This window comes from Melospiza georgiana, chromosome 4 (assembly GCF_028018845.1).
Source record: "Melospiza georgiana isolate bMelGeo1 chromosome 4, bMelGeo1.pri, whole genome shotgun sequence".
Taxonomy (NCBI): Eukaryota; Metazoa; Chordata; class Aves; order Passeriformes; family Passerellidae; genus Melospiza; species Melospiza georgiana.
Genome location: NC_080433.1, coordinates 1770453 through 1785861, shown reverse-complemented (window position 1 = coordinate 1785861; position 15409 = coordinate 1770453). Strand labels below are relative to the sequence as shown.

The following is a 15409-nucleotide window of genomic DNA, read 5'->3' as shown; positions in this document are numbered from 1 at the left end:
TCTAAACCCGTTAAATTCAACAAGGAGTTAATGGAATCTTCAGCATCAGCTCGGAAATTAGCTTAATTAAGCTGCTGTCCATCAATTAACCAAGAAACTCAACTCTGGTGCTGTTTAATTCCGGGCTGGGAGTGGGGCAATAAATCAAAGTTTGGAAATGTCTCTGGCATCATCCATGATGGATGGAGCAGGATGTTCATGGAAAATTCCAACTCCCATCCTATCCCCCTGTGATTGATAGAGCTGTCCAGGGTGGGATTTCCTCCAGAAGGTACCAATCCAAATATCTTTAACATCCCACGTCTCCCATGATAGCTCCGGGTGCCTGATCCAAGCAGGAATTCCAAGGTTTTGGGAAATTTTTGCCCAAAAAAAAAAAAAAAAAAAAAAAGAAAAGCCCCCAGAATGAGCTGGGATTGTCACGTTTATAGGGGAAAGGGCAAAACCACCATTTTTGGAAAATCTCACCCTTTGGAATCCCATATTTGTTGTTTTCCTCCTCATTATCCCCAGATGCAAATGAGGGTGGGGTGAGGAAGACTCTCAAAAATCAGGATGGATGGAGGAAGCTCTGCCATGGACAGGGACCTTCCACTATCCCAAGTTCTTCCTGGCCTTGGAAACTTCCCAGGATGGGGCATCTCTGGATGAGAAGCTTCTCCTGGGTCAGAACATTCAAATGAAGAATTAAGAGGGAATTGAGGGGAACACAACGCTCTGGGAAACACCTAAACATGGTCTCTCCATCTCCTCCCCTTTGGTGTCCTGGGAATTCGGGTGGCTCTGGGATTGTCCCTCACTCCCTGTCCCTCTTGTCCCCCAGCCTGCAGGACAGCAGAGGTGGCTGAGATCCTGTTCCTGGTGGGGCACTCGGAGGGAAGCACAGGGAAGGAGAGCTCCCGGCTGCTCCAGGATTTCATCGGGAGCGTGGCCAGATCCTTCGAGACGGGAGCAGGAGGGGTCCAGCTGGGCCTGGCTCTGTACGGGGAGACACCAAGGTGGGTCTGAGCCTCCTCCTCCAGCCTCTCCTGGGGTCCAGCTCATGGATGGAGCTTCTGCAGCTCTGGGGAACCTCTGAGCAAGAGATGAACCCTCAGCAGAGTCACCCAGAGGTGCTTGGACACAGGGAATTCGTTCAGGTCAGGAAGGATGGGTTTAACACTGAAATTCCAAGTTCAGGATAGGAAGGGTGGGTTTAACACCCAAATTCCAAGTTCAGGGAAGGAAGGATGATTTTAACACTCAAATTCCAAGTTCAGGGCAGGAGGGATGGGTTTAACACTCAAATTCCAATTTGAGGGCAGGAAGGATGGGTTTCACACTCAAATTCCAAGTTCAGGGCAGGAGGGATGGGTTTAACACTCAAATTGCAAGTTTTAGATCCTGGATTGTGGTACCAGGGTCTGGGGCTTGTTCCCTGCGCTCCCCTGACCACTGTGAGGAGAATTTTCTGGGATGAGTTGAATCCATGGAATGGTTTGGGTGGGAAGGGACCTTAAAGAGCATTTTATCCCAGTTCTCATGGGCAGGGACACCTTCCCGTATCCCAGGGTGCTCCAAGCTCTGTCCAGCCTGGCCTTGGACACTTCCAGGGATCCAGGGGCAGCCTCAGCTTCTCTGGGCAACTGGAAAAAAACTAAATGTCAACTTTATTGCTGGTCATGGCCACTTTCAGTGCACCCGTTGCTCTTTATTCCCCCCTCTCCCATTCCCAGGATGAGTGTGGAACTCACGGATTTCGTGACCATCAGGGAATGGCTGGATGCAGCTCAGGATCTCTCCTCCAAAGGCAGCAGCCTCCACACAGGCTCAGCCCTGGCTTTTGCAGCTCAGGCCTTGGCCCACCAGGACACCCTGAGACAGGCGGCAGCAAAGGTGGGTGAGCTCCTGGGGTGTTGTCCAAGGAGCAGATGGGTCATCCCAGAATCCTGGAATGGTTTAGGTCAGAAGGGAACTCAAAGTCCATCCAGTGTCACTCCTCTACCATGGGCAGGGACACGTTCCACCATCCCAGGCTGCTCCAAACACCATCCAACCTGACCTTGGGCATTGCAGGGATGCAGGGGCAGCCACAGCTGCTTGGGCAATTCCAGCCCAATTCTCATTCCCAAGATCCCACCCATTCCTGCCCTCTGGCAGTGGGAAGCCATTTCCACTTTGCCCCATCACTCCATGACCTTGCAAGTTGTCCCTCTCCACAGGGAAGAATTCTTTCCTAGTATCCAGTCCAAACCTAATCCTCCTTTGAGAGATGATCATGAGGATTTGTAGGGATGAATCCTCTCCCAGTGCTGGCAGAATTTCCTCCTGGAGCTCCTGCCTCAAGCAGAGATGAGACACAAGGGCAGGAGGGCCCTGCAGAGAAGATCCTCAGGGGAGCAGCTCATGGCAATGATTCCATGGGAGCTTCCTCAAGGTGTGGGGTTTTTGAAGGATTTCATTCCAAGAGAGGGATTTCAGGGATGCAAAACCCCACAGCTCCCTTTGTGACCTCCTGAAGTCGAGCCCATTTCTTCCCTGGCTGTTATCCCAACCCTTGCAGGTGGTGGTTCTGATCACAGATAGGAAATCCAGCGATTCCGTGGAAGAGGGAGCCCGGATCCTGCAGGATGGAGGGGTGACAGTGTTTGCTGTGGGTACGTGTGGCCACCAAATCCTCTGTGTGACCAACCCTGGTTCTTCTCCTGTGTGACCAACCCTGGTTCTTCTCCTGTGTGACCAACCCTGGTTCTTTTCCTCGGGGAATACTCCTGATTCTCAACACTCTTTTCCTAAAATCTGCTCCCATCCCTAAGCTCAGCCTTTCCTGCAAGTCCAGGAAAATTGTTGTGTTCTTGGATATTTTTGTTGTTGTCAAAAACTGGTTTATTCAGTGAGAATCTGAGGTTTTATATCTGTCAAAGCCACTTGGAAATTCAGAAGGGGTTTGGTAAATGGTTCCACGAAAGTCAAAATGTTTTGATGTGACATTTAGGGGAAAAAAAGCAATTGAAAATGTTTTTGCTTCTGAAGTTCTCTCTTAATGGGACTCAGAGATTGACTCAAAAATGTTTCTCAGAATAATTCCTTGAGCAACAAAAGGTTCCACTGCTCCCCCCATACCCAAGAGTGAAATTCCACCAGCCAAATCCTTCTCTTCCCCAAATATTTCAGGGAATGACAGGAATGGGGGTGAGGTTTGAATACAAAGAGCAACCAGGTCGATTTGAACCAACGTGAGGTGAAATTGGGGAAGGATTGGTTTGTTGGGTGGGTTGTTCCCCCTTTTTTTCGTTCAACCACAGGAACGCCCTGGAATTTTCAAACAGCCTCCCAAAATCCCGTTGTCTGCTCAGCACAGGAATGTCTCTGTACCCAATGGGAAGGACAAGGCCAGATCCTGCCCTGTTCCTTTTTTTTCCCACCTCTCAGCCCATTACCAGCACTGACACCATCTCTATGACACCTCTGGAGACATGCTGACCTCTTTGCCCTGGTGGAAGAGGCTTCCCCTGCTTCCCCCATCCAGCTTGAGGCTCCATTCCTTGTTCCCTCCTTTTCCTTGGCAGCACAACCCAAAATTGGCATCAAACTCAAAGCCCAGCACGTTGCTCCCCCTTCCCAAAGCCTGCCCTGCCCCACGGGTGGTGTTTGATATCCTCTTTCCCTCCCTAGGGATCAAGGACGCTGACAAGAACGAGTTGGGCAGGATTGCTTCAGATCCCACTGCAGAGCACCTGCTTTACGTGGAGGATTTCCAGCTGCTCCCAGATGTGGCTCCCAAACTCTCTCGGAGGCTCTGCTTCACCGCCTCGGAGCCACCACGGCCTGTCAGGCACAGGGTGCAAGGTGTGGCCGGGTTCTCCCCGATCCTGCTTCCCATCTGCTCAAAGCAGCCCCTGGCTGTGCTTCCATGGGGATGAACTTCCCACGTCCCTCTGAGGGAGCTGGAGGGGTTGGGTGATCCCGGAGGAGCAACCAGCTCCTGCTTGGGGACTGTGGTCCTGGGTGGTTTTCTTGTGGCTGCATCTCCATGGTTTGTTTGGGGATACCAGGTCCTGGTATCCCTAGTTTTTGATTTTTTTTTTTTAGAGATACCAGATCCTGGTATACCTATATTTTGATTTCTTTTTTAGGGATACCATATCCTGGTATCCCTATATTTTGATTTCTTTTTTAGGGATATCGGGTCCTGGTATCCCTATTTTTTGATTTTTTTTTTTTTTTTTAGAGATATCAGATCCTGGTATACCTATTTTTTTTTATTATTTTTTTAGGGATACCAGATCCTGGTATCCCTATTTTTTGATTTGTTTTAGGGATACCAGATCCTGGTGTCTCTATTTTTTGATAAATTTTTTTTAGGGATACCAGATCCTAGTATCCTTATTTTTTTTCATTTTTTTAGGGATACCATATCCTGGTATCCCTATATTTTGATTTCTTTTTTAGGGATATCAGGTCCTGGTATCTCTATTTTTTTTTAGGCATATCAGATCCTGGTATCCCTATTTTTTGATTTTTTTTAGGGATATCAGATCCTGATATCCCTATTTTTTGATTTTTTTTTTGGTTTTTTTGATGCTCAATCAAACAAAAGGAGCAGCAATGGGATGGAGCAGCATTTCTGCTCCTTGGGGTATTTTGCTGTGGGATCATCACAGGGAATTCTGGCATCACAGCTCAGGTCTGAGGAAGAGCTCCATTCCCTGCTGAAGATCCAGAAGGAGATTTCCAGAAGGAGATTTCCAGAAGATCTCCAAATATATTTCCAAAGAGATCCTGACCCTGCAGTGAATCCAGATGTGATGGCACTGAATTCCTGCCCCTTCTTGTCTCACAAGCTCAGGAGAAGCTGAGTTCAAAGCTTGGGGTAGAAATGGGGAGAACTTCACCTGAGACTTTAATGGGTCTCTGGTTTTTTGGGCTTCTTTTGTGGTTCTGCAGCACTTCAGGGTTCCCTGTGACATTCCATGGAAAATCCAGGCTTCCTGAGGCATTCCACGGAGAGTCCAAGCTTCCTGGCAGATTTCTCCAATGTTGGGAAGGTGCAGGGCAGGGAGGAGCTGCTGCCCCATGCACTAACCAGGTGTTCACTGGGGAAGTGTAACAAAAAAACTTTTGGTTTCCTGCTTTGTGCTGTCAAAAAACTGGCCAAAAAAACTCCTGCTGGATCATCTCCTGTCTGGAAACAGATCCCAGGTGTCCCTGTGCTCCCAACCTGAGTGGCACCCATGGCTTTCTCTGTGTGGGATGTGTTGACTCCATCCATGAACTTCCACATGTGGTGGAATCCAATGCAAGCTCTTTCCTTTGTGTTCTTGCAGCTGAGCAGATCCTGGGCCCTCGGGAGCTGCGTGTCAGCGAGCACAGCCACAGCTCCCTGAGGCTCTCGTGGGTGGCAGCCACGGGCAGGGTGACAGGGTACCATGTCCATGTCCACCCCTCGCTGCCACCGGGGCAGCTGGAGCCAGAGCACCAGAGACAGGTAGGGTCATGTTCCCACGTCACAGGGCACCAGCTGGGGTTCAGCTCCCAATGTTGGGGTTCAGTTCCCAGAGTTGTGGGTTCATTCCGTGTTGAGGGCACAACCTAGTTAGGAGGTGGCACCATGTCCTTCGGCCATCCTGGGCACAGCAGAATTGGTGGGAATTCCTGAGGGTTGAAGTGAAGGTGTCGATACACCATGGGACCTGCCAGTTTCAGTTCTCAGTGTTGAGTTCAGTTCCCAATGTTGGATTTCCTTTCCCAATGTTATGGGGTCGTCCCATGTTGATCCCACAGCCCAGTTAGGAGGTGGCACCATGTCCCTAACTATTCTGGTCACAACGGAATTGGTGGGAATTCCTGAGGGTTGAAGTGAAGCTGTAGATCCACCATGGGATCCACCAGTTTCAGTTCCCAAAGTTGGGGGTTCATTCTGTGTGGAGGGCACATCCCAGTTAGGAGGTCACATCACGTCCCTCAGCCATCCTGGGCACAGCGGGATTGGCAGGAATTCCTGAGGGCTGAAGTGGACGTGTGGATCCACCAGTTTCAGTTCTCAGTGTTGGGTTTCCTTTCCCAATGTTGTGGGGTCATCCCCTGTTGAGGGCACAGCCCAGTTAGGAGGTGGCACCATGTCCCTCAACTGTCCTGGGCACAGTGGGATTGGCAGGAATTCCTGAGGATTGACATGAAACTATAGATCCATTCTGGGTGTAGATCCACCAGTTTCAGTTCCCAAAGTTGGGTGTTCATCCCATGTTGAGGGCACAGCACAGTTAGGAGGTCACTCCGTGTCCCACAGCCGTCCTGGTGACAGCGGGATTGGTAGGAATTCCTGAAGGTTGAAGTGGAGGTGTGGATCCACTATTGGATCCACCAGTTTCAGTTCCCAGTGTTGTGGAGTCATCCCATGTTGAGGGCACAGCCTGGTTAGGAGGTGACACCACATCCCTCAGCCATCCTGGGCCAGCGGGATTGGCAGGAATTCCTGAGGGCTGAAGTGGAGATGTGCATCCACCATGGGATCCACCAGTTTCAATCCCCAATGTTGGGTTTTAGTTCCCAATGTTGGGTTTCCTTTCCCAATGTTGTGGGGTCATCCCATGTTGGGGGCACAGCCCAGTTAGGAGGTCACACCTCAGCCATCCTGGGCGCAGTGGGATTGGTAGGAATTCCTGAGGATTGACGTGAAGCTGTAGATCCACCATGGGTATGGATCCACCATTCCCAGTGCTGGTTCCAGCTCCCAGTGTTGGGGGGGTCATGCTGGGTTTAGAGGTGGCACCCAACCTTCCCAATATCCAATCCTTCCTCTCCTTATCTTTATGGTGCCACCACTCCATCCCATCCAGCCTCTCTGGCAGCATCTCCTGCTCCTCCTGCTGCCAAGGCTGTTCATTTTGGTGAGATCTCCGTGGATTTTGGGATTTTCCATGTCCTTGTGTGAGGGATGCTGCCGTGTGCTCCAGCTCATCCCACACAGCACAAAGTTTGGGAGTAAAACTGAAGGGCACAAGATACTTGCCCTAAAAGCTTTGATTCCTAATAATAGAACAAAGCTATGAAAGCTTAAATTATTAAAGTGGAGATTATTAATTGTATTAATTATTAAAATTGTATTTAACTGGAATGATCATCCTTGGCAGCTTCTGTGTTTTCCCTGTTATTATGAGATCCTGAACTTCTGTTTCCATCTCCTGCCCTCAGGTTACATCAAAAATTCCTTCTCTGAGCTTAAAAAGGAACTTTCTTGGTTGTTTTCCCTTCATTTTCTTCAAAGGAATTTGAGATAACCTTTGCCCTTATGCACTCCTCATGTTTTATTTCCTGGGCTATTCCACAATTTGAGGATCACAACCTCTGGGTGAGGGTTTAAGAGGCTCCTGCTCATGGAAGTCACCTGGAGGAGGTGTGGCAGGGTGGCCTGGTGTTCTGCCGTGGGTGTGACACCCATGTCCCTTGTCCCCCTGTGTGGCAGATGGAGGTGGACGGGGACGCCACCACGGTGCTGGTGACAGGTCTGAAGCCCAGCACCAAGTACGTGCTGACGGTGAGGGCCAGCTATGGAGGAACCCTCGGGGAGCCAGCGGCCACCAAAGGGAAAACAGGTGAAGGGTCCCCTGGGATGGGGGCGAGGGATGGATGGAGGGATGGATGAGGGATGGAGGCTTGGAAGAAAGGAAGGAAGGATGGAGGGATGGTGGGAGGAAAGGAGGGTGGATGGATGGATTGTGGGATGGAGGGATGAGGGAAGGAAGAATGGATGGTGGGATGGATAGCAGGATGGATGGATGGATGGATAGCAGGATGGATGGATGGACGGATGGATGAGGGAGGGAGGGATGGATGCAGAATAGAGGCATGGATGGATGGATGGATGGATGGATGGATGGATGGATGGATGGATGGATGGATGGATGAATGGATGAATGGATGAATGGATGGGTTTGGAGCTTCAAATTTTACTAGAGAAGCTTCCATTGAGTCCTGAGGTGCAGGAAGCTCCTTGGCTTTCCAAACTCCTCCAAGAGGAGCCTGGACGAGGCTGGATCCAATCCCAACCCCAGGCTGTCAATGCATTAAATCTAAGGAGTTATAGAGGTGTGGTTGAACCTTTGTCCAAGGATAAAGATGGCAAACATGGTTTATTTATATTATATAAAATTTATATTAAAAGTCATGATTCCTTATGATAAATAAGTAGATTACAAGATCTTAATAAGAATTATTTACTGCACGGTAGAGAAGCTAAAACTACCAGGACAGGACAGAATCATGCACTTTATCAAAGTAATTATACCATAGTAATTACATTGAAGTAATTATATTACAGTAATTGTAATATAATTAGCAAAAAAAACCCCAATGCAATTCTTGAAGTAGAGGTTGATGTCACTCACCCAGACCAATGTCCAGGGGCAGATCTCTTCTTCTGACCCTCAAGGGGTGACTTTGAGGAGTGTCCCCACCCAAAGCAGGAATCTCCATTCCCAAGAAAGGACATGGGGACATGTCAGGAGAACGTTTGGAAGTGGGTCTGGACTTTCACCACCTCTGCTTTCAGGGATTTTCACAGTTTAGGGGGTTCACTAATTCCACTCTGCTCCCTGGATGAAGCCCCAATCCTGCTTAGCCTGAGGGGTTTTGTGAAGAATCCTTCCTTTCCTTCCTTTCCTTCCTTTCCTTCCTTTCCTTCCTTTCCTTCCTTTCCTTCCTTTCCTTCCTTTCCTTCCTTTCCTTCCTTTCCTTCCTTTCCTTCCTTTCCTTCCTTTCCTTCCTTTCCTTCCTTTCCTTCCTTTCCTTCCTTTCCTTCCTTTCCTTCCTTTCCTTCCTTTCCTTCCTTTCCTTCCTTTCCTTCCTTTCCTTCCTTTCCTTCCTTTCCTTCCTTTCCTTCCTTTCCTTCCTTTCCTTCCTTTCCTTCCGCTCATCCTCTGTGACGTCCGGAATTGTTTGTCTTCTTGAGGGAAGGTCTCTGACAGGATGAATAAATAAAGGGGTGACTTTGAGGGGTGTCCCCACCAAAAGCAGGAATCTCCATTCCCAGGAAGGGACATGGGGATATGTCAGGAGAACGTTTGAAAGTGGGACCTGGACTTCCATCACCTCTGCTTTTAGGGATTTTCAGAGTTCCCTAATCCCACTCTGCTCCTGGGATGAAGCTCCAATCCTGCTTAGTCTGAGGGATTTTGTGAAGAATTATTCCGTCCCTCCCTTCCCTTTCTTCCCTGACTTTTGTTCCCTCCCCTCACCCCCTGCAACGTCGGGAATTGTTTGTCTTCTTGAGGGAAAGTCTCTGACAGGATGAATAAATAAAGCTCCTCAATGAGGTTTGGCTCATCTGTACTTGCCAACAAGATGGAATGTCTTTATGGGTGGAAATAAAGCCATTTGATCTCTCCTCTTATTATCCCCAACACGAAGCCAGAGGCAGGAGCCATAAATCCGCCTGCTGTGGCTGGCTGGATCCAAACGGGCTCCTCTCCCTTGGAATTGTGGCTGTGGGAGCAAAGCAGGCTTTGATTCATGGCTCTGATTCCTGCTCAGTCTGCAAGAAATGCAGAGTTTCCCCTGCCATGGGGAGATTTCCTCTGCTTGTGAGAGGATATTTCAGATCCCAGCACCATTCCCAGAGAAAACTCCCAAACTTTCAGCCCTGGGTGTTTCATCCCTATTGGAACAAAGGGTTGGTAGGAGGGGGATTGTTGATTTTAAGGAAACAGAGTTGGTGCTTCTCCTCTTTGCGTCTCTCTGCCCCTGAGAACAAAAGATTTTCCAAGGATTTTTCCCATTATTCCAGCACTTCCAGCTCCATTTCTGCCCTATTTTTGTGTCCCAAAGCTCCCGTGCCTCCAGTCACCAATTTCCGTGTGATAGAAGAAGGACTTTTCAGCCTGAGGGTGGCTTGGACACCTCCCCTGGGCAAGCTGGAGGGCTACAAGATCTACATTCCCAGGGGTGAGTTTTATTAAGTTTTAATTAATTTTATTGATTTCAATCAATTTAAATTGATTTTTCCTATTTTTCCTTGGTGTTTGCTTTATAAGGAGGAGTGATCCAAAGGCAGGGAAGGTGCTGTGAACTCCTGGCCTGATTCTGGAAAGAGTTCCAGGATAGACTTTTCCAAATATTGTGGTTCTTCCAGGATGGAGGAGACTCCTTGGAAGGACTTTTCTTTGGAAGAACAAGCTGAGCATGATGCTGTGAATTCCTTGTTTTCCCTGGCACATCCAGATGTTTTTCCCTCTCAAGTACCTGCTCTGGTTGGATTTGGGATGAGTTTAGGATGCCTCCCTCTCCTCTCTGTGGGATCTGAGGGCTGGCACAGCACAGCCAGAGTTCCAAGCAACACCACACGGATTGGGAGACTCCAACCATGCCCCTGAGCCACCTCCATGGTGTGAAGACCTCCCTGGTGGGATTTATCCTCATGGGAATCCTTCACCATCCCTTTTCCCCTCGATTTTGCAGCCAACAAGCCCGGGGTGACCCTCGAGCAGATCCTGCGGGGCGATGTCTCTTCCCACCTGCTGGAAAACCTGCAGGAGGACAGGGAATACAGCATCAGCATCTACGCCGTGTATCCCGAGGGCCCGAGCCAGCCCGTGGCTGCTCTGGGCAGGACGTGTGAGAGCTGGGGGTCCCTTTTGTCCCCCTCCCCGTGGTTGGTCCCTTTTGTCCCCAGCTGTCCTGTCCCCACCTCAGAGTTGGTGCCCTCACGCACCAGGATCTTCCCAATTCCATCCTAACTCTTCCCTTCTCTCATGGACGTCCTCAGTGCCATCCTAAAGTTTTGGGGGAATAATTTTCCCTCCTGTTTTGCACCCACACTTCACAAAGTTGGTGCTCGGGGATGTTTGGTCCTGAATAGTCACAGGTTGGAATGTTCTCCCTCTGGTTCATGAGATGATTTCAGTCCCCTGGGCAGGAGCTCCTGGAAATCCCTCTCTTGGCATCGTTAAGGCTGGAAAAACCCTCGAAGATCCCTGAATCCAACCATCCCCACCTCGGAGCTGGTGCCCTCACGCACCAGGATCTTCCCAATTCCATCCTAACTCTTCCCTCATGGACATACCCTCAATGCCAACATAAAGTTTGGGGGAATGTGGGAGATCGTTTCCCTCCTGTTTTGCACCCACACTTCACAAGGTTGATTGGTCCCAAACAGGGGACAAGGACAGATTGGGTTGTTCTCCCTCTGGTTTATGAGATGCCCTCAGCTCCTGGGCAGAAGCTCCTGGAAATCCCCTTTTTGGCATCATTGAGGCTGGAAAATCCCTCTAAGATCCCCAAATCCAACCATCCCCACCTCAGAGTTGGTGCCCTCACGCACCAGGATCTTCCCAACTCTTCCCTCGTGGACATGGGCATCCTCAGTGCCATCCTAAAATTTGGGGGAATGTGGGAGATTGTGAAGTGTGGGTGCAAAACAGGAGGGAAAATGAGGTTGGTTGGTCCCAAACAGGGGACAGGGACAGGTTGGGCTATTCTCCCTCTGGTTTATGAGATGGTTTCAGCCCCTGGGCAGGAGCTCCTGGAAATCTCTCTCAGGGAATCATTAAGGCTGGAAAAACCCTGTAAGATCTCTGAATCCAACCGTCACCAGCCACATCCCCAAGTGCCACATACACGTGGCTTTGAAATCTCTCCAGGGATGTGACTCCACCACTGCCCTGGGCAGCTCCTCCAATGCCTGACCACCCTTTCCATCCAGAGGTTTTTCCCAAAATCCAACCTGAACCTCCCCTGGCACAGCTTGAGGCCATTCCCTCTTGTCCTGCCCCTCATTCCATGGGAGCAGAGCCCAGTCCCACCCAGCCACCTCCCTTCAGGAGTTGCCTTCACCCAGGGAAGTGAACATTCATGTTCCCAGCTGGAGGAACATTCATGGAGAAATATTAAGTTTCCCCAAAAGTCCTTCATTCCCAACTGAGGGCTCCTAAATTTTATTTCTTTTCCTCCTTGCAGTGAAGCTCCTGCCTGTGGAGAACCTCGTGCTGCAGAACGAGACCACGGACACTCTCCAGGCCCGGTGGAGCCCTGTCCGGGGAGCAACGGGATACAGGCTCACCTGGACATCAGCAGGTATGGGCTGGGTGGGATTCAGGCTCACCGGGACATCAGCAGGTATGGGCAGGGTGGGATTCAGGCTCACCTGGACATCAGCAGGTATGGACGGGTGGGATTCAGGCTCAGCTGGACATCAGCAGGTACAGGGTGGGATTCAGGCTCACCTGGACATCAGCAGGTATGGGCTGGGTGGGATTCAGGCTCACCTGGGCATCACCAGGTATGGACAAGGTGGTATTCAGGCTAACCTGGACATCAGCAGGTACAGGGTGGGATTCAGGCTCACCTGGACATCAGCAGGTATGGACGGGTGGGATTCAGGCTCACCTGGACATCAGCAGGTACAGGGTGGGATTCAGGCTCACCTGGACATCAGCAGGTACAGACAGGACTGGGGATGTGTAGGGCATGCAGGGCATGGAAAGGTGGGAGCTGTGAGATTCCCAAAGTGTTGGATGCACTTTGGATTGGATTGGATTCCATCTTTGTCCAGAGGGAATTAGGATTATTTTTTTTTCTCTGCCGTGGGTGCCAAAATTTCCTGCTGTGGCTCTGCATGAAGCAGGCTGGTGGATATCCAGCCTTGTTACCTGGAATTATTATTCCTGGCGGAGCCTTGGAATAGCTGAGAGAGCTGGGAAAACCCTCCCTGCAGAGCTGCACAGCCCTGAGTATTTGGGGTCACCCCTTTTTTGGGGGACAGCTGAGTGTGTGATTTTTGGGGGACAGCCTGGAAGTGCCTGTGCTGGTGGCTTTTCTCACTGCAGCGCTAAAACCAAACTGCATTCCTCAGAATCCTCATTTATCGGCAAAATTGGGAGTTTGGAGACGGATCCACCTTTGCAGCTGGAGCTTTTGCCCTGAGCACAAAGGTATTTTCCATGGGAGGAGGAGCAGGAGTGAGAAATTCCAGCTTGATGGCAGATTTTGGCCTTGGGAGATGGATGTTTCTGAGGCTCAGGGGTGTCAGGACACCCAGGCTTTGAACAAAAACCACGTTTTCCTCTCCCTCAGCTCCCCTGGTTGTGGTGGAAGGAGACATCTCCACCAGGAAAGTCAAGGATTAATGGGAGAACAGCTCCAAAGGTCACCAGGAGGGAAAAACCTTCCAGGGAAGACATAAAACAGCTTTTATGGCTTTGTAATGAACTAAAACTCAGCAGTTTGCTGTGCCCAGTATCCCAGCTGGGAATGGAGCTCGGTCTGGGAGTGAGGACACTGAGGGCGCAGTGGCACAACCACATCACCTCCACCCCGAACTTCCAGCTGCTTTTGCACCTGGTGCCAACTCACCCCAATTCCAGGGGTGGAAAATCCCAAGGGCAGCACCCCCTGGATGCTGGGTCCTCTTCCCAAACCCCACCCCATCTCGGGATTAAGGATGTGCTAATGGAATCTGGACCCAGCTGCACAGGAGGGGTTTGGTTTTACTCGTCTGATTTTTAAAACCAGGATTAGATGAGCACAAACTCTGGGTCCGTTTCCCAAACCCCATCCCAGGATTAGGGCTGTGGTGATGGGAGTCCATCCCAAGCATGGGAGGGGTTTGGTTTTCCTGGTCTGGCTTTTAAAATCGGGATTAGATGAACATAAACTCTGGGTCCATTTCCCAAACCCCACCCCATCCCAGAATTAGGGATGTGGTGATGGGATCCCAACCCTGCTGCACGGGAGGGGTTTGGTTTTCCTCATTTTACATTTAAAACTGGGATTAGATGAGCACAAACTCTTGATCTGCTTCCCAAACCTCACTCCCTCTTGGGATTAAAGATGTGGTGATGGGATCTAGGCCCTGCTGCACGGGAGGGGTTTGGTTTTCCTCGTTTTACACTTAAAACTGGGATTAGATGAGCACAAACTCTGGATCTGCTTCCCAAACTCCATCTCATCCTGAGATTAGGGGTGTGGTGATGGGATCCCGTCCTAAACACGGGAGGGGTTTGGTTTTCCTGGTCTGACTTTTAAAACTGGGATTAGATGAGCACAAACTCTGGGTCCGCTTCCCAAACCTCACTCCCTCTTGGGATTAAAGATGTGGTGATGGGATCCAGGCCCTGCTGCACGGGAGGGGTTTGGTTTTCCTCGTCTGGTTTTTAAAACCGGGATTAGATGAGCACAAACTCTGGATCTGCTTCCCAAACCTTACCCTATGCCAGGATTAGGGATGTGGTGATGGAATCTGGACCCTACTGCACGGGAGGGGTTTGGTTTTCCTGGTCTGACTTTTAAAACCGGGATTAGATGAGCACAAACTCTGGGTCCGCTTCCCAAACCCCACCCCATCCCGGGATTAGGGATGTGCTGACGGGATCCCGACCCTGCTGCACGGGAAGGGTTTGGTTTTGCTCGTCTGGCTTTTAAAACCGGGATTAGGTGAGCGCAAACCGGAGATGGGGGATGTGGAGAGCAGGTGGGAAAAGGGGGATGGGGCTCCTGGTGCTGCTGGAATGGAAAATGGGGACGTGGCACCATCCAGTGACCAAAGTGGAAAAGGCATTTTCCCTCTTGTAGAGGTTTTCCTCCACGTCCTGCGCGTCCCAGCTCTGGGAATGGGGGTGGATCCGCAGGAATCCGGGTTTAACTCTTCTCCTGCTGGGCACGTTTAGCTGAGCTGGGTTTAGCCCACAACAAGGACATTAAAACTAGGCTTTGGGGAATCGCTGGCTTCAGTTCCTGCAGGGAAGGCAGGGTGATTCCAACATGGGCTGGGCAGACTGTGAACCCCTTATGGGATCACTCCCAGACCCCAGAATGCCCAGCTTGGGGTTTCCCTGCTTTATTCCCTTTGCTTTGCAAATCCCTGAGCTCTTCCCAAGTGGATGTGGATTATTTGCACCTGCACCTACCCAGGGTGGTCCAGGTGTGCCACAGGGTGGGGTGGGCTGGCCCAGGGGACATTGTCTGGGACAGGGGACAGGGGCTGAGCCAGGGGACACAGGCTGGGACAGGGGACACGGGCGGGGACATGGACTGGGACAGAGAACAGGGGCTGAGCCAGGGGACATGGGTGGGGACAGGAGACATGGGATGGGACAGGGGACAGTGTCTGGGCCAGGGGCTGAGTTGGGGGACAGGGGCTGGGCCAGGGGATGTGGGCTGGGCCAGGGGACAGAGACAGGGGACAGTGTCTGAGCCAGGGGACACCGTTCCCTTCACAGAGGGCAGCATCCAGGACGTGACCCTCGGCAGCTCCTACAGCTACTACATGATCCAGGGGCTGGAGGCGGGCATGGAGCACACGGTGACCATCAACCCCATCTTTGGGGACATCGAGGGACCGGTGGTGACCGGCAAAGCCACCACGGGTGAGTGTCCTGCGGCAGGGGTGGCGCTCAGCCCATGCAGACATGGGAGGTGCTGGCACAGAGCTGGTGTC

At 50.9% G+C, this 15409-nt stretch overlaps 1 protein-coding gene across 1 annotated transcript in view; it reads left to right on the top strand.

The window, feature by feature from the left end:
* The window catches only part of LOC131082232 (collagen alpha-1(VII) chain-like), a 109836-nt gene that overhangs the window by 13809 nt on the left and 80618 nt on the right, over window positions 1–15409 (top strand). Inside the window, exons 4-13 of the mRNA XM_058021932.1 lie at window positions 824–998; window positions 1716–1875; window positions 2543–2636; window positions 3655–3828; window positions 5307–5467; window positions 7445–7574; window positions 9805–9921; window positions 10435–10590; window positions 11932–12048; window positions 15192–15338. Coding sequence (XP_057877915.1) covers window positions 824–998; window positions 1716–1875; window positions 2543–2636; window positions 3655–3828; window positions 5307–5467; window positions 7445–7574; window positions 9805–9921; window positions 10435–10590; window positions 11932–12048; window positions 15192–15338 — 1431 coding nt within the window. The remainder of the gene's footprint in view (window positions 1–823; window positions 999–1715; window positions 1876–2542; window positions 2637–3654; window positions 3829–5306; window positions 5468–7444; window positions 7575–9804; window positions 9922–10434; window positions 10591–11931; window positions 12049–15191; window positions 15339–15409) is intronic.